We start from the raw sequence: 21,984 nt of genomic DNA, 5'->3' as shown, positions 1-21,984 counted from the left end.
GACTCTGTCTCTCTCCCTTCCTCTCTGTAAAAAATCAATAAAATATATTTAAAAAAAAAAAAAAAGAATCGATGTGCCAGCCTGGCCCCTCCATCAGCCACTGCTTATGCCGATTCTCCTACCCTTTCCCCATCTACAGAACCTATGAAACCTGAGCAAACTGAGCAGTTTGGGGGATAAATCAGGGTTCAGAGGTGATTATCTGTTAGAACATACGTATCCGTCATAATATAAAATTGCTACCAGATATACACACAAACAACTCAATATTTCAAAAGTTGAAAGGAGTCTTTCCTAAGAGGTCATAGAGCCTTTGCCCTCTTGTAGATAAAGCAGGGAAGTCTGGAGGTTAGAAGTGGCTTAAACACCATACAGGAGTGGCAAAGCCTGGACAGGAACCTGGTCACCATAAAGGCCAGCTCTGTGCTTGCTCCCACACTGCTGCTTCTCACTGCCTGCTCACCACTCGGGGCCCCTTTCCAGGCTCTATCATGAATGAATATGATGAATAAAGGGATACAACACCACTTACATACATACGATGTTTCTGTAAGGTCTTAGGACTCTTTTCTTCCCAACCTTCAAGATCAAATCTATTGTCACTTGCTTATTTTATTCAAAATATTGCTTTTGAAGTAAATTAATCACATCCATACTTCTATAGGGTGCCTACCACTAGACATAGAATCTTTTCAGTTTATCCTCTTCCAAGATAACATACTGATACTGATGCAACTAATTTTTTAAACAAGTAATGTTCACAAAAATCTGAGGAGACCATCTTATACTTCTATGCAAATATATTCCAGAAAATGCCGGATACATTGCTCTGTGCTCCCCTGAGGTTACCGAGGAGGAAGGGGTGGCAAAGAAAACAAATTGTCATCATTACTTCTTTTTAATTGTTTAACTTTATTACTGTTGCACCATTTATACAATTACATATAATTTCAATGCATCCATTGTACATTTTTTTGTTATTTTTTTTTAAATTTTTTCCCATTTTTCCAATGAGTGGTGTATTGGTGTCTGTGACACAGGATGGAGGAGAAACTGGAACTGCAATGAACGCAGACGTTTTTATTTTATTTTATTTTTTTCATTTCCACTGACCAATAAACAGAACTACAGGTGCACCCAACCACGGACATGCATTAACTCGTCATGAGAAATCTAGGGAGGCTAAGTTGGATGAGAGAATGTGTGTTACTCCCAAAAATACCTGGGGAGGAGGCATGGAGTCTTGGCATGGAGATACATGTGGACAGGCTCAGTGGGCTGTCTGAAAGGTGGCATTCATCCACAGACATTTAAAAAATATCAAAAGAAGAAAGGCAGCAAATTAAAAAAAAAAAAAAAAGGAAACACAGAAAATACTGCTTTCATAAAGATCTGATTGCCTTTGGAAGGGCCCTGCGGGCAGAATCAAACGCACGCTCCCTACTCCCCTTGAGAATTCGGTACCCATCTGAGTTAGCGGCGGACTGCTTTCAGACACTGACCTCGAAACGCCAGGACTGGTTGGTAGAGTTGACTGAAGGTATATTAGATATTTCCCCACAAAAATACTATTTGGATTCTCCCCATCCCCCCTCCCTCCTTTGATGGGACATCTTTTTCTTTTCATTTCTTTTTTTTTTTTTTCCTTGGGCAATACATATCATGACTTCCAATTTGAAACAAGTTAGTATAGGAGAGAGACAGAGAGACAGACAGAGAGAGAGAAACAGGTTGTCTAAGCTGTGATCTCTTTTCCCATAGGCTGTCCTTGTTACTCCTTCGCCGCCACGGTTTGATCGGAATTCATGGCCGGGGCCTCGGCAGGTTTGACCTCGTCTGCGGGGGCTGCTGCGGGGGCTGCGGGGGCCTGGGCCTTGGGCGTGGAGCTGGGTGCTTCCGTGGCTGCTGGGGTCTCCTTGGACGATGGGGCAGCCTCAGTGCTGCTGGGTTTTGAGTCTGAAGCTGGGGCCCCGTCACTTTTCGTTTCCTGCGAGGCAGGAGCCGCGGGAGCCTCAGTCTTTGCGGGGTCCCCTCCCTCCTTGCTCTTGTCATCCACCTTGGTGGCGGTCGCGGGCTCCGCAGGGGCCTCGGCCTCGGGGGCCTTGGGGGCATCGCCTGCGGCGGGGCCCGAGGTGGCCGCCTGCTCCGCCTCCTTCGGGGGCTCCGGCTTCCCCTCGGCTGCTCCCTCCGTCTGCTCAGGCTCTGCCTTCGGAGCATCCGCCTTGGCCGCGTCTGTGTCTTTCTCGGCTTCCTTGTCTTCGGGCTTGTTGGCAGCCTCCTGGGCATCCTTCTCCGCCTTCTCCTCCTTGCCCTCCTTCACCCCGGCGGTCTCCGCCGCCGCCTGGGTCTCATTCTCCTTCGGGGTCCCCTCCTCTTCCGTCCCCGCTCCTTCGGCCTTCTTGTCTTTGTCCTTGGCCTTCTCATCATTCACGTTGTACCCCTTCTTCTTCTTGCTCAGCTTGCCTCCCATCTTGGAGTTCTGGAACACAACACAAAACAGAACAGAAGGGTGTTACTTGTGGCTCTAGTCTGTGTATCAGGCTGAGTATCTGTGCCCCGACCTGCCCCCCTCCCCCTTCAGAGGTCGAAACCCTAACCCTCAATGTGACGGCATTCGGAGCTGGGGCCTTTGGTAGGTGACTAGGCCAGGGAGGTGGGGCCCTCATGAAGGGGAGGAGTGTTGGCACAGAAGACACCCCCAGGGCTCCATGCCCATCCCCACGTGAGGACGCGGAGGAGCCAGCCATCTACAATCAGGAAGCAGAGTCTGCCCACACCTTGATCTTGGGACTTCCCAGCCTCCAGAACTGTGAGAAATAAATTCCTATTGTTCAAAAGCCACTCGGTATATGGTGATTTGTTACAGCAGCCAGAACGGACAAAGAAGCTTTTCAAGTATGAAAACTAAAGGCTTCACTTTACAAAGAGTCCAGAACACTACAGAACAGTACACTTTCAAATGATTGGCATGGTGGAGTTTTTACATGTATTTTGCTAAAATTATAAATAAAACAGTGAATGGTAAAAAATAAATAAATAATAAAAAATAATAATAATAAAGAGCTCAGTTACAGAGTGTCTAGTCACAGCAAGTTGAGGAAATAAGCTGGTGTCAAAGATTCAGTGATTAAAGACGAAGCCTGTCAGTGATAAAGACGTGGAGCAGTATTTGTTTCTTATCTGTCCCCCATGGCCAACTCAAATACCCAATACTGGACATATGTACAAAATAGCATTAGCAGCCACTTCAGACCATAGCATAGCCAGTAAAAGACTTAGTAGTTTTAAAATGCTTTCCAGAGAAAGGGTACATTTCAACAAAGCAAAGTTCAAAAATTTCAAGAAAATAATCTCAAACTACAAACTTCTTTCGAACGCCATTATTCACGTATATCTATCTATATATATAAAAGCCTAAGCAACCGAATGATCAGTCAACATGACCACCAGGGAGCAGGTGCTCAAAGCAGGAGCTGCCCACTGGTGGTCAGTGCACTCCCTTAGCTAACCTCCCGTGGTCCCTCCCCCTGGCCAGCCACCACCACCTACCCCCGCATTGGCCCAGATCGCTGGCCAGGCCGAGAAGGACCCCACCCATGCACAAATTCATGCACTGGGCCTCTAGTGTTCATATAAGCACACACATCTTCAAAGAACAAAGTCAAGCAGGATTTGGTCTAGCTCATTAACTAGGACCAGCTAAAGGAAAACTATCCCTCAAGAAACAAAAAGTATAGTGTTCCCAGTTACATTTAGGTTGTTAGTTGTGTCCGATTTGTATTCATTGTTTTTCAAAGTGTTTTTTGGATTAAAAGAAATAGTCCCATAGCAATATAAAAGCGTCCTTCATTACCAATGTTCTGATTAGGGTTCAAACTAGATACAGAAGTTGAATGCTCATTAACAGCCTTGTTCACTCAAAGGTAAGTCTCCAACTTCTTAGATATATAGTGCAATATCCTCTTTCATCCCCACAAATAAGTGAGAGAGAGAGAGAGAGAGAGAGAGAGAGAGAGAGAGAGCGCTTTGACCTGGGCCCTGTCTGATTTGGTTCCAGGTCAGGGTCTCCTCCTGACAAAATTATAAAGTACTCTTTGACCAGTCGTTTTTAAAAAACCATCATTCATTTAAAAGAGGAAATTTGCTGTTTATTCATTATACTCCTTGAAATGATAATTCATGACAGTTAAATGACCTACATTTATTCTAAGGGTCAGGTGTTGGGTAGGAGAGTGCTAACTGAAGAATTCTGACTTCAGTCAAGATTTGTCTCCCCAGTCTATATGCTAATTTCCTGTCTGGAGAGACTTCAATAGTTGGGGGAGGGGGAAAAAACAATAAACCAAAAGATGTCTAAAATACTAGTTTCTATTCCCAAGAAAGACCTTTATTATGGTATCAAAGAATTTCTCTTACATATCTTTTTTTAAAAAAAGGAGTGATTTTTGGTTATAACTGAGATATGCAGTGTGCTCTATTTGACTTAATCTTTAGCTATTTCTCCCTCAGAAGTGGGAAAATCAGATGTAAAAACAATACAATTAAATCTACCTTTATCGTATATGCAATCACAAAAGCAATAAATCAAAATATAAAGAGATAAAATAAACTAGATCAGTATTTTAAATTAGTTAGAACTCTTTTATTGAATTCTTAGTTAGCCCATATGCACAAATGGTGTTACGTCAAAATAATTTCAGCTCTTATATGTCACAATACCTAAGAAATAGAAACCCTGGAAGGCCTGCCTTTAGGATGGCCTACCAATTCCATAATAGAAACCCATGCACCAACTTGGAGATCAGAGAATAGCAGACAAAGTGTACATTGTGAATGTAACAGGATCACGGCGTTATGACACACACAGCATGAAATTCTATATAGCTATCCCAGAGGCTGAAAGTCATGCTGGTTTACAAACCTAAAATCTGTGTTACTAAAATTGGTTTTCTGAAACACGGTTAGGGCCATTTTCTATTCTTTGTTTTAAGCCCATCTGTGATTCCTTTCTGGGTAGGAAATGATTGTATATAATCCAGTTGTAAGTAAGAAAGTGTGTTTCCATTCCTGTTTGCTTTTCAAACACAAAGTTAACCAACACTTCTACCTTTTGCTAGTTTGTGTGTGTGTGTGTGTGTGTGTGTGTGTGTGTGTGTGTGTGTGTGTGTGTATGTTAGTTATAGTGAGGTATTGGGAGGTGGGGTGGGGTGGGGCTTATAGAATTTCACCAGAACCCTGGAAAGGCAAGATAGCTGGTTATTTCTCAAGACATTATGGGTGAAAACCTTGCCTACACCCAAAGGTAAATTAAAATTGTAATTTCAAATTTATTAACTGCGTCATGGATTTAGGCACAATCCTAATCCTAAACACAATCATTTTATTTAATCTTCTCAACAGTACCATAAGATAGTAAATATCCCATCAGCATCCTCCTTTTACCCAAATGGAAATTCTAGCTAATTTCATGGAGCAGTTCAAGCAAAAGGCTGAGTCCAACAAAATTAGGTGAGGCAGAAAGGCACCGTCTTGGAGGTCAAAGGGAACTCCACTAAGAAGCTTGCAAATGGGCAGAGTTCTCATCTCAGGAATGTTACCCACTCTGGGTCACAGGATTGGTACCGACCTGGGGTGACTCAGAACTCAAGATATTGACAAGATAATGATAAAATTCAGAACTTCAGGTACTCTCTATCCCTAAACATTTCATCACCCATTTGCCAGTGCAGCTTTGTATCATGATCCTTGAACAATTACAGAGCATGATGGGCACATTTTAATTATTGTTCTCTTTTTATGACTTCTCATTTTGAAAGAAATCAGTTGGTGTAGAAAGTTGGAACTTCTACATTAAAAAAAAAAGTAGCTGGGGGGAAAAAAAAGACACAGCAACTAGTAATCCACCCTGGAAATCTTTTAAACCTAAATCTGAGCGACAGGGAAACAACAATCTTTCGTTTCTCCACATTTTGGTCATTCTCTAGCCACTGAGTGGTCCAGCACAAACACCCAGACCCATGTTGATGCACTGAGTTCTGTGTTGATACAATAACTAAAGTAGGACATATCCTCATTTCTACAGAGCTATTGGGATGTGACATTTTAGAAGATTTTTCGAGGAGTTTATAAGTTGGAAGAGAGCTTCAGGCCAGTGATAGGTTTTAAATGCCAACAGCTTAGCTTTGGGAATATCAACACAAGGTCATGGTGACTTTCAAGCACAGTAAGAACAAAGATTCATTACCCTCATATAAAGGGGAGAGAGAGAGCTTCTCATTTTGAATAAAGTCTCCCCGCCTATTGCTTCTTCTGAAAATCTACTTCTCCTCTAGATACAATCTTTTATTTTATTTTATTTGCTTATAGAAACTGAAGCCATAGTCTATCCCACAAGCTTATTTTACACTCACAGAGGCACACAAGAGTGACATTATCCAGCAGTGTAGGACTGACACTTTGACCCCATCCTGCACCAAAGCTCAAGCAACTGTATTATGAATGAGGAAGCCCACCCGAATAATCTCCCTTTCTCCGGTGCTAAGAAGGAGCCCAATTTGGCAGACGCCAGTTGCTCTGGTGAGTGGAGCCACTGAGCTGAATTGGTCCTAAGCAGTCTCTTTAAAGGACAGACAGTTCTGCCCCTCCCAGGGACGGAGGTTCTCAAATCCTATGACTGCTACCAAGTGAAAACACATGGCTCACTCAGCCCCGCTGCCTTTGGTTTCAGTCAAGAAAACTGCCAGTATTTTAAGTTATAGGAAGGCACAGCCCTACATACCCAGATAGTGTCTAATCAATATAGAAGTTCTTTTTATGGCTTTTGAATGAAGTGTGAGGTTTCTGGAAGCTATCATTTACTGTTTCCTTTCTTTAGCCCCTGACATATAACTTACTAAATAGTCTAGTTGAGTGTAGGTGAGAGAGAAGAGCGGGACACATTGGATCAAAAGGAGTTTGAGTAGGAGAAACAATGAAAGCACTGTCATCACCAATTTTAAGATTTCAGTCCTTTGAGGCAGGGCTAAGTAGTAGCATGCCATCAGGCATCCCAGAGATCTGGGTCATCAGGATGGCTTTAAAGAGCCACTCTGCCTCTTGGTAGCAAGCAAAACTATTGGTAACTAACAGCTCACATACAGAATTTTAAATGTTTTGATATGTAAGCAATCACCACTTGTAATGTTAAATCTTCATTTTGATAGCACTTTGTTGGTTATATCCGTTAGTGTTACCCAAGTCTTTGGATGGAAAACGCAAACCCCAGCTATAGCATTTTCCCCCTTCAGAAAAATGCAGCATTACATAATGACAGTTTGCAGGCATTAACTATTCCAAAACCACGAGGGCTTATACTCACTGTATTCTGCCTACAATTATTATGTACTCCACGACACCTCTCCATTCTACTACAGTCAGTAAGCAACAACAAGATTTTGTGACAACGAAAATTATTGGTGTGCATTAACTGGTGTATAAAACAAAACAAGAAAATGACTGATACAGAATTTCTCCTATGATCCCATAATTACCATGTGTATGGCTTCACGTGCTATTTTTATGTGTTCTGCCTCTCACTAATAATTTCTAGGTACTTACTATGCAGGACAGTTTGAATTACACCAAGATCCCATCCATTGCCAAATTTCCACTTAGGAAATACAAACCCGGATTTATTAACTATTTCAACTAGAAACAAGAGAATAGAGTTCTTAAGGATGATATCAAACAGATGATAATAAAGATCACTGCAAGTTTATAGAAAAACCCAACATGAATATGCAACAGTGTGCGTGTCAGAGACTAGAGTGTTATTTCTGGGTTGACTGTTGCTTCATGATGCGATCAAGACAAGAAATAGTGTCCTTTTGCTTCTGTTTCCATATTACAATCAGAAGAAAACATACCTCCTCACAAGGATGCTGAGAATGAATCAATGTTTCTTGAAAGTTAAATATGTGGTTGCACCATATTAACTGTACCTTGAAAAAGCAATTGTTACTGCCAATTCAGGGCTGCAAAGCTTCATGGATTTATATACAAGGCCATCTATATTGACCTTTTAAGGATAACATACAGAGTTAAAACTGACTCCTGAGTTACATCTACAGGCAAACTCAACACAAACAAAGTGGGTTTATTAATTACTCAGGCCAAAAGAACCCAAGTTATTGATCAAACCTAGTAAAAGCACATGTTGCGATAAGACAAAGAGAAAGGATCTTTTTCTTTTTCTTTTTTTACCTTAAGGAAAGAATTTACGCAGACTCTTTTCACAAAGAAAAAATAAACAAATTCAAGAAATATTTTCAATAAGAATGGAGGAAAAATTAAAACATTTGGTTATGTCCAACAGTTTCTATTTTCAACAAATGGCTGGCTTTTCTTCTTTTAAATGGTCAAGACTTTTATTCTAAAGGAGGAAAATGAAATAAAGATAATGTAGCCTGTCTGTATTTTTGGTATTCCTACAGGGATGTGTTCAGTCACAATGATTTGCTGTCAAGTTTCATCAATGCCTGGTGATCATTTTCATTGTTCTCAGCATCTGATTCCATCAAAGCTTCTATTCAGCAATTGTAACATCACCAACATTTAGATGAGAATGTCCTTTGGGGAGAGAATTGTCAATCCTGAGTTTCTGAGGCACACCTATTAAATACCATGAGTAAAATTGTAGAGAAAACATTCTCAAGCTAATTTATTCCCTTGTCACAATAAAAATGTTCACTCAGCACTGAAAAAAAAAGTACTTTAAAAATGTGTAAGCTATATTTTAAAAAGAGGGCACATACTCTCACACTTCTATAACCCAATTTTCCCAAAAAAGTTTCAGTAAGTTGACTTGGATATTCAAGGTCAGAAAGCCCTCTAATTCAATAGAAGATTAATCACAAGTGACCCCTCCATTTCTCTCCTTCAGGAAAGCCCAGGATAGCACTATAGAAACACTGTCAGAGTGTCTTTGGGGATCTCTCATCAAAATCTAACATGCAGAGTAGCCCCAAGAACTTCAGATGTTCACAAATTATTCTAGAAAAATAGACTTGATCTTAGTGGGAAAAGAACCTTTTTGAAGTGGGTACTAAATGTAAGCAATGACAGAGGATATAAGTAAGCAAAAAAACTTACTCCCGTTTAGCAGGAGGGATAAGACGTACAGAGACCATTAAAATGAGTTAGTTAAGTGTCATAATAGAGTGAAAAACAAAAGTTTTCCCAGAAGAGATGGTCTTTTGTTGGATTCCTGGGATGTGGAAAAAGTTTTATAGAGAAGGTGGACTTTGAGATGGTCAGAATATCAACAGTGCTTATACCCGCAGTACTTATTCGGCCTAGGACTGTCTTACTATTTAGTCTTTATATTTTTGACCCATTAACAGTCTCATCAATCCTACAAGGAAGGGATTATCACTATCTCCACTTTAACATGAGGAAACTAAGGCATGTTGGAGATACATAATTTACCCAAGACCATGCAACTAGTTGCCTGGAGATGTGGGGTGAACCAGGGCACTCTGGCTCTTGAGTGAGGTCTGTTAACCATCATGGCAAAGTGCCTTAACAATGGCTAAGCTATCTACAGATGAAGATGGGGAAGTGGAAAGTGTTTATGTCAGAGTGAACCAACAGGAAGGGTCTAATCAGGATTATAAGAACATCCTGTTTACATTTAGGAGACAGGTGAGGGCACACTGACCTGGAGGAAGAAATGATGGAGGATCCATCTATAAAGTTTGCCTCGTAGAATGCATTAAGGTGGTAGAAAGCAGAAAAACAGCTCTTAAAGGAGTTAAAGGGAAAAAAGATGTCTCAGAAATCAAGAGAGAATTTTAGAAGCATCTTGAAGAAGTTATATGCTGCTGCCATAAGGTTAAGAAAGATGAAAACAGAAATTGTGCAATTTGATCTTGTGATGAGTTGTCCACTACGGACCCTCTAGTGACGCAGGTGGAGGGGTGAAGACATATGCCTCCCTTTGAGAAGGCTCAAAGAGCATACAAAGAGCCAGAAAAGAGATCCACATAAAAGATTGACATAAATGATTGTAGGCAAAGTGAAGGCAAGAGTCGAGGTTCTGGAAGGCTCAGAAAGTACACCAAAATTAAGCTTGGTAAAGAAGGACATACATTTACTATACAGATGGTGGGAGGAGGAGAAAGGAGCAATGTAAATTCCAAATCTACCCGTTATCCCCAGACTCCATGTCGGCATCACTCTCTTTCAAGTGAATGTGCTCATATCTGAATTATTCCAAACCAAAGCCTCGCTATAGTAAATGTTAGATCATGTGTCTTTGAAATAGTCCTTTATCTTTTAGTACTTTATGTCTTTATTTGTCCAGTTGTTTATCGTCTCAGTTTCTTTCATATTACACTTAGGATCTCTCAAAGTACTGGGAGGAAAAATACAGACATTTCATAAACTGAAATGTTTGAGGATTACCATAGTGACCCAGAGTGAACCTGGAGAGGTCTTCTTGTGAAACAATTTGATGTGCAAAAGTAAAGCAAATAGGCTCATCACATTACAAAGGATTTAAGAGACAAGGGAATGCACAGGTACTAGCCATGGCAGCTAAGTCTAAATAGAAAAGGAGCCATACTTCTTAAGAACTCCTTTACTCTCCTTGTTCCTTTCCTTATTATGCAATCTCGGGTAGTCTTAGACAAGCCATCCAGCTCGGGTTGTTTATCTATATCTTCATTGCTTAACCCTCGTATATTCTGTTGTATTGTACTGGGAGTTTTAGCAGTAAAATAAACCTAGCCTCACTTGAACATTGACCAAAAGCCTTTCTTCAGATTTATTCAACAAACATCTGATGACCTCAGAACAAGGATTTTGTTTTATGGTTATTAATGAACAATGGGCTCTTGATAAACACTGCAGACTCTGGAACATGCAATTTCCAAATTATAAACTTGTAAGAGTCAATACAACCAGGACTGTAAACTAAGTTATGTAAACTCAGCTTTCAGTTAGCAGTAGAAATAAGCAGGCTAAATTATAACTGAAATTTCCATTCCATTGCATGAGACATGGCCGAGTTCCAGGGATCATCATGACGGCCAAGTCTATGGCATGGGACCCATCACATAAAGATGAGACGGCAGACATTGCTATAGTCATATTGACAAGATATTTTCCCTTAAAGTTATTATGTGCATATTGTAGACATCAATTTTTCAAAGTCTGTCTCCTGATTGGTTCTTCAGGCTTTAACCATAAAACTCTGAACTGATGCTGCTGCTTTAAATCCGGCATGTAACAGTTAAGCTTGTCTTTGAATATAAAAGGAGACTGAATGCAGACCTGATGTAGAGGGGAGGTTTACCCCATTTAAAACATCCTGCCACATGAATCAAACACTATCAGAAACATGTACTAACATGTATTATTCATTCTCATCAATACTCTAATATGCTTTTAGAGTCTTCCGTGCATTCACATCATTATTTATTTGTACTTAACGGGTAGTCCTTTCAAAAGCCCTAGCTGCAGCATTCTAACATATGACTTTGTGTGAATCATCTGCTCTTTTAGTCAATAAAGTGAGCAGGTGAACCACAACCAGCCCAGGAAATGCAAGTTGCCAAGATCACCTCCTAACCTTCCTCTCTTCCACAGACCCAGGAAACTAATGTCTTATCACCACAACTAATTTAGAACTCTTAAGACAGAATTAAAATAAAGTACAGGGGAAAAACTTCTAGCAATTGAGATACTTTTGCTGCTTATACTAATGGACTAGACAGACCATCATGGGACTGGAGCCATAACAGACCTGCACAGTGTAGCCCATCCAACAAAAAACTGGCCAAGGAGAAGGGAGGGGCCACCTAAACCCAGAATAACTGCCCCTTACTCATGATGTGACCTGGAGGGGTCAGTCATATTCTCTCATTTGTCAATATTTTGATGCTTCTGAGGAGCTGGTTAATAGTGCAGATCAGGGGTCTCCTTCTAGAGATGAGTGAGTCTAGAGCAGGTCCCCAAGAATCTATTTCTTAACAAGTTGACCAGGTAAAGCTGAGGGCTGTGGCCCAGGAGCCACTCTGAGAAATGCAGACACATGGAGTTTTCAGTGACACTGAGTCAGTTGATGCTTTCGTATTATCTGTAACAACTGCAGCATGAAAAACACTTCAAAACCAATTTGTTACTGGTGGTGCCAACCCTGAAAACAAGCATGGGAGCCGCTGGCTGTGTGGGGCCTGGAGGAAACAGTGAGCAGAACCCCAATGGAACCTTACCAACTAATGCACCATTTAGTCTGAGTTCTCGGCTACCAGAATCACAAACACGTTAGAATTACCTGGACTTATTCTTCCTCCCAGACTCCCCAAAAGCAACTGCCCCCACTACCTCTCTCCCACCCTCCTCACCTCTCCCCCCACCCAGCCCTCTCACTAGTGCCATTATTTAGCCAAGGAATGGGAATCATACAAGCAGCCTGCATAGAAGAGCAAGTCTCCTGACCAAAGAGCAATTCCACCAGCTGCCGAGAAGCCCCCATGCCTGCATCAGCTCTCAGGCGACCTCCTTACTCCAGCAACTTCGGCCACTGGTGGGGAAACACAGTATAGTGGCTATTCACCTCTATAAACTCCCTTTTTACATAATGAGGGGCTTCAATTGTTCAAGATTTACAGCCGGCCCTGTGAGACAATACTGTTTTCAAAAGCATCCATTTTATGTAATTAGAGTTCACATTTCAGAAAACAGGTTTTTCTCTTTCAATTCAAATGGAACTTTGATGGCTTGCCAATGAGTTTTGAGCCCTGATCTCATATACTCTGTGGGAGAAGGCATATGGGCAGTGGGGCCAGCAGGCCAAGTTCAGCTATGTGAACTTGGTCAGGGAAGTGAGCCTCGGCAATTCACCTTCACTTATAAAAGAAAAAGGAGTGGAAAGAGTTTAATAGCATTAAGTGGAGTATTTTCAGGAAAGGAGTTCAGCTCATGACATAGTATTCGGTAAATTTTCATTGACCTTTCTTTACCTAAAATCATTTTTTCTCAGTCCTATTAATATGTAATAGAGAGTAAATCTGAATTTTAAGATTAAGTAAACATATGGGTGGAACAAATTACTGTATTCAAACGGGCAAACAAATGGAAATTGATTCAATTATATTCAAAATAATACTTACCCTATATATCAAAATCCTAGATTAGGTTAAAAATTATAATACCCAGCTCTAGGCAGTTTTGCTCAGTGGATAGAGCATCAGCCTTGCGAACTGAAGGGTCCTGGGTTCAATTCTAGTCAAGGGCACATGCTCAGGTTATGGGCTCAATCCCCAGTAGCGGGCATAGAGGAGGCAGCCGATAAATGATTCTCTCTCATCATTTATGATTCTTTCTCTCTCTCCCTCTCCCTTCCTCTCTGAAATCAATAAAAATATATTTTAAAAAAAATTAAAAAATAAAAAAGTATAATATCCATTATATAATCTGTAGATTTTAAAGGGAAGTAAATGTTACTAAATGAGCAAGCTCTTATAATAGTATGAACAGAGGGCGAAGATGAATGATAATCAGAAACACCAAATGCTGAGTGACGTCAGCATACATGAAAAAACATTACATAAAAAAATCAAAAGGGAGAACATGCCTTTAAAGCAACCTTTTGGGAAAGAGACTCTTTTCCAAACTCTATTTCCATCTTATTTGCTTAGGTAAATTGCGAGGTTGTGGTGAAAGACCGTGCACAATAATACTCTGTTTTGCCCACTCCATCTGTTTGAAGCTCAATCATAGTTTTAAAATTAAAAGACCAATAGACCTTTTCCCTAAGAATATTTTATTTTTTATCTATAGCTATTTAAACAGTGTGTTCAGACATGAAGTAAAGAATTACCAGCCAGCCTTCCTCAGTTTTAGCATAAAATTCAGGTGAGAAGTCAGTCACATCTCTATTTTTCCCATAGGCTTAGAAAAAGCAAGTCAAGAAAACCACAATCCATGAGCACTTTTCTTGGAATCAGGGAACCAGCCACTAGGGAGTGTGGCATTGCATTCCAAGCCACACCAATATCACCTTGGTACTACAGTCTGGTGACAAAGTGCTAAATGCCATCCCTACATGTGGAACTTAAAACAGGGTACCCATTTAAGGCCCCAACAGCATCCCTCTCAGGGTACTCAGCCACTCAATGCCTCACCTGAATTACTCTCCTTAGAAAAAGAACTAATACCATTCATTGGCCATGCTTTTGTGAATTTGAATCTTTAAATAATATCTGTTAAACTTGGACTTGAATCCCACCATAGCCATTACTAGGTGCTTATGTTAATCAAACCACTTTGAACTCCCCGGTGGTTCCTTATTTCATTTGTATATAAATGGCTATAATTGTATTGCTTTGGTCTATAATTTTTAGTCTTCATACAAATCTGCAGTAATAATGTATATATTTAACTAGATTGTATTGAGCACTCAAATTCACTCATGCATTTATTTCAGAAAGGCCACAAATGTCCAGGCACTGTGTTAGACCCAGGGCGCCCAATGTAAAACAAGGTTGACTCTGACTTACCCACAGACCGTTCAGGTTTAAAGTGCAGGAAAACAATACCTCTTAATCATGTCAAAAATAACAGCAAATACTGGCCAGTAGGCTAAATTCTGATAAAGTGGCTTAAACTATTTTAACAAGTACACTACAACAGAAACTCAATTTATTTTGTAAGAGTTAGAGCAGAAAACACATAGGTAGGGGCCCAAATCTTTCCTAATGAGGCCTTTTGGGTTCTCCTTGTTGTCCTCAAATGCTTTATACACCTTCTGAGATGAGGACCAAGAGTGGAGCTGCTAAGAGCGGGGTGCTGAATGGCAAGGGTAGAAAGTCATGCTAATACCAGATAAATAAGGAAGAAATGGAACCTCACATGTCAATAATAGACACCTCAAGATTCGCTCAATCAGGTACAAGTTCCCTCTGCTTAGTAGATCAAGGATCCTATCCTATGCACTCAAACATGTGGGTGCCTGCAGCTCACTGTATATAAATGTACTCTGATATGTAGGACATTGCCAAATGGAATGTACCAGTGACAGCGTGAGTTTTGCATAATCCTGGAGTTGTGACAGACACATGAGAAGAGGTGCATTGTCTTAATAAGAAAGGCGAAGGCAAATACATCGCCCATGTAAAACATAAGGTGGAAGTGAAAGATGTGTTTAATATGACAAACTTCACCTGACTTATCCAACCTCAGGAGAGCTTCTGAGGGTTCCACTCATTCCCGCCACCAACCTTGCCCTCCCACAACTTCCTGTTACAAATTACACTTCCTGGTTGACACTAGGCATCAGTGTGGGGCAAGAGATTTCAAAACACACAGCAGCCTCAGACTGGCCAAGATACCACAGGTTCCATATGACTCTTAGATGTAAGGCGAGAATAGAATACAAGCGTGGAAGGCTATGACTCATGAGTCTCTTTTACTGGTAATGGGAAAAAAACCCTAGTGAACTTATTTTAGTATTGAGTGAGTAAATTGATTTACTATGTCGTTCCCACCAGTCCTAATACAGATTAAGTGGACGCAAAGGGAAAAAGCATCTTTGTTAGAACAGCATCCCCTAGCTTTTATGACTGTACACCTGTCCCTCACATCTCTGGACCTACAAGGATTTTCTACAAAACAAAGGAATTGAGCTATTTCATCTCGAAAATCCCATGAGTCTAAAACACTAATACACACCAACATAGAAAATTGCATGTCCCAAACTATTTACATATGTGCAACAATAGGTTCAAATAAATAGATGTCACTAGTCAGAACAAACCAAAGCTGTCCCTTAAGTCAGTTGGAAGGTTAAAAAGCAGCAGTGGGTAGCTTAAAATTACAGAAAACCACCCATGAAAGAGGGCGCATTTATTAAGATAAAGATTAGTGTCAGAACATGTTACTTCCTTTGATGTCAAGGTGTTATCTAATGAAATGAGGGAATCCAACATAGTGCCTTAAGTTGTATTCTTTCCATTTTTATGTTGGGTCTCTTACTAATTTAAGCCTAAAATGTCTTAGGGAGCACTGCCAAGCACAGTGGATAGTAAATATTCTTTATTCTAAATCACATGATTCAGTTTGTGGTAACTTGAACATGGGATCTGCAATTCATATTGAATTAAAATCTGAGAAATAAATATAGTTACCTAAAACTCTCATTGAGTTTATTACATCCTGAAGATCCATGGCAAATGGAACGTTTTATCAACTGATCTCGCTTTCCTTATGCACACAATTTATTCCGTTTATAACGTAGCTTTGAAAGGAGACCATCTTAAAATCCGAACCATCCCCTCAGTCAGGCAAAAGTGACTCTTTTTACTTGGGAATTGGTGAAACTTGACTGTCGTAGATGGCTATCATAGATTCACAGGGTTCCCCAAACCCAGCCAGATCTTCTCAGCTCCCCCAGTCAATCTAACTTCAAAAGACCTTTTGCAGAAGCAGAAGTATTTTATTTCCTGTAAGTCATGAGGAGAGCTAAAGGTCAAACAGATAAACGCCACTCAGCAGCAGGGAGAGGTCCATTCGCTAAAGGTGCATCCTGTGCTATGGCAGCCTCCCCGGGAGGGAAAGGGCGCTTCTAAATGAACACAAAGGGGGAATTACAATTAGTTTAGCAAAAAGTTTGCTTTTTCCATGCAAATGAGAGCTGCCAAAATGAAGACAGAACCTGCTTATGATTCTTCCACAAATTAATTATGCTCATTTATCATCGCCTGCACTTATTTGCACACAAGGTGCTGAAGTCCTCCTAGTTTGTTCTTTTATGAGAAAAAAGCTTTTGCCCCCAAAACTCCAATCTAGTCCCTATTCCCCAAAACTCAACTACAGTACAAATGCAGATTTGCAATTTGAACATATTAGGAAACCTGAAACATGCAAATTCTACTTAGCATGCTTCTCTAAGTTTGCTATATGTATCTACATACCACAAATAATAAACACCAGATAGTCACTAATGTTGAAGGGTTTTTCTGTTCCATAAAGCCTCCTGAATGTGCTATGTCTTATCACTGGTGAGTAAGATGCATGAAAATTCTCTGATAATTCGAGCAGCCAAGCTTTCTCTGAGCCACAGGCTCCAGTCTGTAAACCCGACAGATGTGGGTATTCATAGTGATCAAAGCAAACCTCACAGCTCAGCTTGGAAATCAAGGCTCGCTGTGATTTCGGGCTGGTGTGAAAGATATGGATTATGTTGAGACATTTGGGAGAATCTTGGTAACTCAGAATTCCATCCAGACTACACAGGAGAAAATAAAATAGAAATGGGGAATCAACGTTCATACTTTGCCACTGTTCTCCAGGAAGTGTCCTTACACTCATAAAAAAATTATTATACAAATAAGTCAATGTTAAAAACAATATTAGCCTGAAAAAGAAAAATGGACTGTTTTCACCATTTTGTCAGATGATTTTCTTGCAGGATTAAAAGCAGAAATTCGAGAATTTAGCTTTCTTTTGGGCCAGGGGGTCAGCAAACTGGGCCACCAGTTTTTGAAAACAAAGCCTAATTGGGACCCAGCCAGGCCCATCATTTACATAATGCAGCTGCTTTCATGCCAGAGTTGAGCAGTTGTGACAGAAATTGTCTGGCTGGCAAAGCCTACCGTCGTTTCCACCTGGCCCTTCAAGGAAGGTTGCTGACCCCGTCTAGAACCTTAGATGAACATACTTAGCCAGCGACTCATTTCCTACTGTCGGATGACTGTCTGATTCAAATATAAACGATGCTGAAAAGATTAGTCAGGCTCTTTTTGGTTTGCAGCAATATCATCAGTAAAAAAGAACGTCACATGGGGATGTTTTAAGATTAGGAACAAGATAGTTTTTTTTTTAAATTCTTATCACCTACTCTGTGTATTCTGACTGCCTGAGAGCAAAGAGACTTGGGCTGTTGTAGCATCAACACAGCACTTACCACGACAAAAACTCTAATCTCTCAGGAGACATGATGCCGTAGCACAAAGTCCAGACCAGACCCAAAAAATGTTGCTCGGGTTCCAAGCCAGCGTTCCATCCCTTTCTGCTGCATGGCAAAGAGTGAGTTACCTACCCGTGGAGTGTGGTGTTTTTTTTTCATAAGCATAAAATGGGGATGATAATAACTTTACATGAGACAGAATTTATAGCAACTGAATAAGATAATGAAGACTACTTCAATGCTCCTCTTGAGCCAAGGGTGTGCTCTTGTGGCGCCCTTCAGATTAGATGGCGTCTGACCTTCTCTGAAGTTAAAATGCTCATCTTTGTGACACTTTCATAATATCAACAACAGGCCAATGGTGAAAGGGAAGCGAAAGAAAACACAGCTGCTCCTTCCCTGTAACTATCCCCAGACCTGTCTTTCTCATTTTCAAGCCCAATCTCAGCTCACTCTTCTGCCCATGGCTTCCTCCAAAGGTTCCTGGGGCATCACCCTCAGGTCCACAACAATTCAGTCACCTTGTTTTTCCTAAGAGATACACCCACTTGCACAGTTTTAAGAGCCTTGTAAGATGCTGAACATCCCTTTGTCTGATGTCAGCAGCTTACTTATAGTCATGTCCTAAGCTTCAGACTTCTACAGCGTGAAATACCACTGCCCCAACATGGACATCCCTTGGGTACTTCAAATTCATGATTTTCCCACGTGGGCTCACTGCTGCCTTTCCCACCTACCTAAATCTATTTTTTTCCTGTATTACCATCCAAGAGACAAGAATCACCAACCCCCCACCCGCACCCCGATTGCCTAGGCAGGAATATGAGGGTCTTTTGCGGACCAACCTGCACAACAACCACCACCACCACCACCACCACCACCACCACCACCACCATTTTCTCATCCAATTGCTTATGTCCTTTTCCCACTTAAAATCTGTTCAAAACTCCACTGCTAGGTGCTGGCAAATATGATCTAATGTGTTGTATGTGCTTCTAAAGCAGCTATTCTCAACCTGTGGGTTGCGACCCCTTTGGCGGTCGAACGACCCTTCACAGGGGTCGCCTAAGACCACCCTGCATATCAGATATTTACATTACGATTCATAACAGTAGCAACATTACAGTTATGAAGTAGCAACGAAAATAATTTTATGGTTGGGTCACAACATGAGGAACTGTATTTAAAGGGCCAGAAGGTTGAGAACCACTGTTCTAAAGGAAGACAGCTTGGAGCTCCAGCAGCCATTTGAACCAGAAGGACAGACATCAATACTGAGAATGGAAAGATAGGAGCCTGGTTCCTTGACAACACCACAGAACTGCCACATCAGCCCTGGAGCCCATTCCTGGGATGCTATGTAAAAGAGAATTACACTTCTCTCTCATGTAAGCCTTTACATTTTGGATGTTTTGTTCTATCTACACAGCAACAATACTATCAGAGAGTAAATTTCTCAAAACCACTCCTCAAGCACCAAAAATTTCAAATATCTCAACACATCTGTCAATAAGCCATTCTTATGAATTCCCCCAGCTCCATGACCATCTCTCAAACACATACATTTCTCAATTATTAGTGTTCAGACTATGAGAGTACTTAAAAATACCAAGTCTGTTCAGTGATTTTTCCACATAAGATATTATTGATGCTGTAAAAAATAAATAGTAACAAAGATTTAAGTTGATTTTTAATACTGACTGTAAAGTCAATGCAGCTAATCTCACAAAACAATAAACAAGTTAATCAAAGAACGCACTTTCTATAAAGCCCAACAGTTTTATAAAGAACAAAGTGACTTTTTATAGTCAAGGAGAACACAGTCAAATTAAAATAGGTATATTTTAGTATAGGTGGGCAAAACAGCTCTAGCAAGAGCCATAGCAATTAAAAACAAAACAGACCCTAAAAACACGTTTGAATGAGAAGCCTTAGGGATGGCCAAGAAAAAAGACTTGGATTAAGCTGTGGGCTGAAGAAAAATGAATGAGGTAGGAAGCACAAAGCAAGCAAAGATATAGAAATGTTAGTATATGAAAAGGAGCCATTCATAGAGAACATGACAGGGTCTAAATCTGGGGTGGGGAACATCTGGCCCCCGGGCCCTATAAGGCCCTCGATATCATTTGGCCTGGCCCTGCCAAGGATTAGGGGTGAGTTAATTGCCTATTTGACCAAATATAGTAGGCTAATTTTTAAGTTGATAATTTTGTATGGACCGTGAATGATGCTCCAAATGGCCCTTGGCAGAAAAATGGTTCCCCACCCCGGGTCTAAACTGTAGTTTAAAGAGGGAGGGAGACTGTGTATAACAAGTGATTTTATGCCGGGTTAAAAAAATGTCTGATGCGAAAGTGCCTCAACACTGATAGAATGAGAAGAAAGGTCTGTGGAAGTAGTAACTTAATCTGGCTATTCAAATTCTGAGTCAGATAATCACATCCTCCAGACTGTTGCTAGTCCCAGCGGAAGGTCCTGAACAAGGCGATAGCTAGGGCTGGCTGCTGCAGGGATGCACAAGAGGAGCATGTGGCTTCTCACCTTGGACCAAATTTTTTTCTGAGTTAAGAACGAGGCTTGGGGAAGGCTGACATGTACTGCACCCCATCCAGGCCTGCCCTGCCCATTCAGAGGTGAAGGACTGCAAGGCCAGCAACAGGAGTGGTTCCTGGCACAGGCCCAACAGGCCTGGGGCAATGGTCTCTGCACTCACAAGGACCTTGGAAAGTCTAAAAGTTTGGGATCTTCTAAATAAAACAGTGCTTCCAAAATACAAAAAGAAAACCTCCAGATTTTAATTAGCAGTGTTGCAATAGACTGCATGTTTGCAAACCACCCCCTTCCCAATTTATATGTTGAAACCTAATCCCCAATGTGATGGTATTTGGAAACAGTGCCTTTGCAAGGTGTTAGGTCATGAGGGCAGAGCCTTGGTGAATGGGATTAGTGCTCAAATAAAATAAAACAGGCCCCAGAGAACTCCCTGCCCTTTTCACCACCACTGACATTACAGCCATACTCAGTCCTCCAGGAACCAGAGAGGCCTCACCAGACACCCGAGCTGCTGATGTCTTGATCCTGGACTTCTCAGCCTCCGAAGCTCAGTAACATTAATATTTATTGTGTAAGCCACCCACTGTATGGTATTTTGTTAAAACAGCATGAACGGACTAAGGCAGTGATGGCGAACCTTTTGAACTCAGCATGTCAGCATTTTGAAAAACCCTAACTTAACTCTGGTGCCATGTCACATATAGAAATTTTTTGATATTTGCAACCAGAGTATAACAAAGACTTATATTTTTGATATTTATTTTATATATTTAAATGCCATTTAACAAAGAAAAATCAACCAAAAAAAAATGAGTTCGCATGTCACCTCTGACACGCGTGTCATAGGTTCGCCATCACTGGACTAAGGTATGTGTCTATAGTAGTAGTTATGCCAATGAGCTTCTACAGCTCAACACCTACAGATTTGTAGTTATGCAAGTTATCTTTAACTTGTGATTTCAGTGTTTTAATGTTTAACATGATGACAAGTAAGGCCTCCATAATTGAGAGACGCCAGAGTCATGGAATGGTGGTATGTGAATAGGAAAAAGTAACCAAGGAGATAGAACAAGAGCAACATATAAAAGTGCTTTAAAACCTATAACAAAGCGCAATTGCAATGTGACATGTACTTTTATTAATGTTTTTATCAACATCATGGTGTTAAGAGCTATCCAGCCCCCATAAACATGCTTGGCTTAGAATGCCGTGCTATACTACGGACTGAAAACTAGTCACACCCTACAGTGGACACATTGCCTCCTTCTTCGCAGTCTGAAAGAACACTGCTCTGTCTGAACTTGGTCAGCAGCTGAACTTGGTTTTATTAGTCCTCAAGTTTATGCAATGAGAATGTTCAGTTGTAGAATAAACATCGAACTGCCCTTATGGTGATGATTACCAAACACCACCATACCCCCAGAGTCATGCCAACTCGAGCTGAAGCAGATCTTTTTTATTGGTTTTGCTGAAGTGTCCTC

At 40.9% G+C, this 21,984-nt stretch overlaps 1 protein-coding gene across 1 annotated transcript in view; it reads right to left on the bottom strand.

Moving 5' to 3' along the window:
• Nucleotides 1–892: 892 nt before the first annotated feature.
• The window catches only part of BASP1 (brain abundant membrane attached signal protein 1), a 45,162-nt gene continuing 24,070 nt past the window's right edge, over nt 893–21,984 (bottom strand). The window contains exon 2 of the mRNA XM_081089815.1: nt 893–2,479. Coding sequence (XP_080945941.1) covers nt 1,772–2,470 — 699 coding nt within the window. The 5' untranslated portion in view covers nt 2,471–2,479 and the 3' untranslated portion in view covers nt 893–1,771. The remainder of the gene's footprint in view (nt 2,480–21,984) is intronic.

This window comes from Myotis nattereri, assembly GCF_964212035.1.
Source record: "Myotis nattereri genome assembly, chromosome: 4".
Classification (NCBI taxonomy): Eukaryota; Metazoa; Chordata; class Mammalia; order Chiroptera; family Vespertilionidae; genus Myotis; species Myotis nattereri.
The sequence above is the reverse complement of the archived record's forward strand: the minus strand, read 5'-3'. Positions and strand labels throughout refer to the sequence as shown.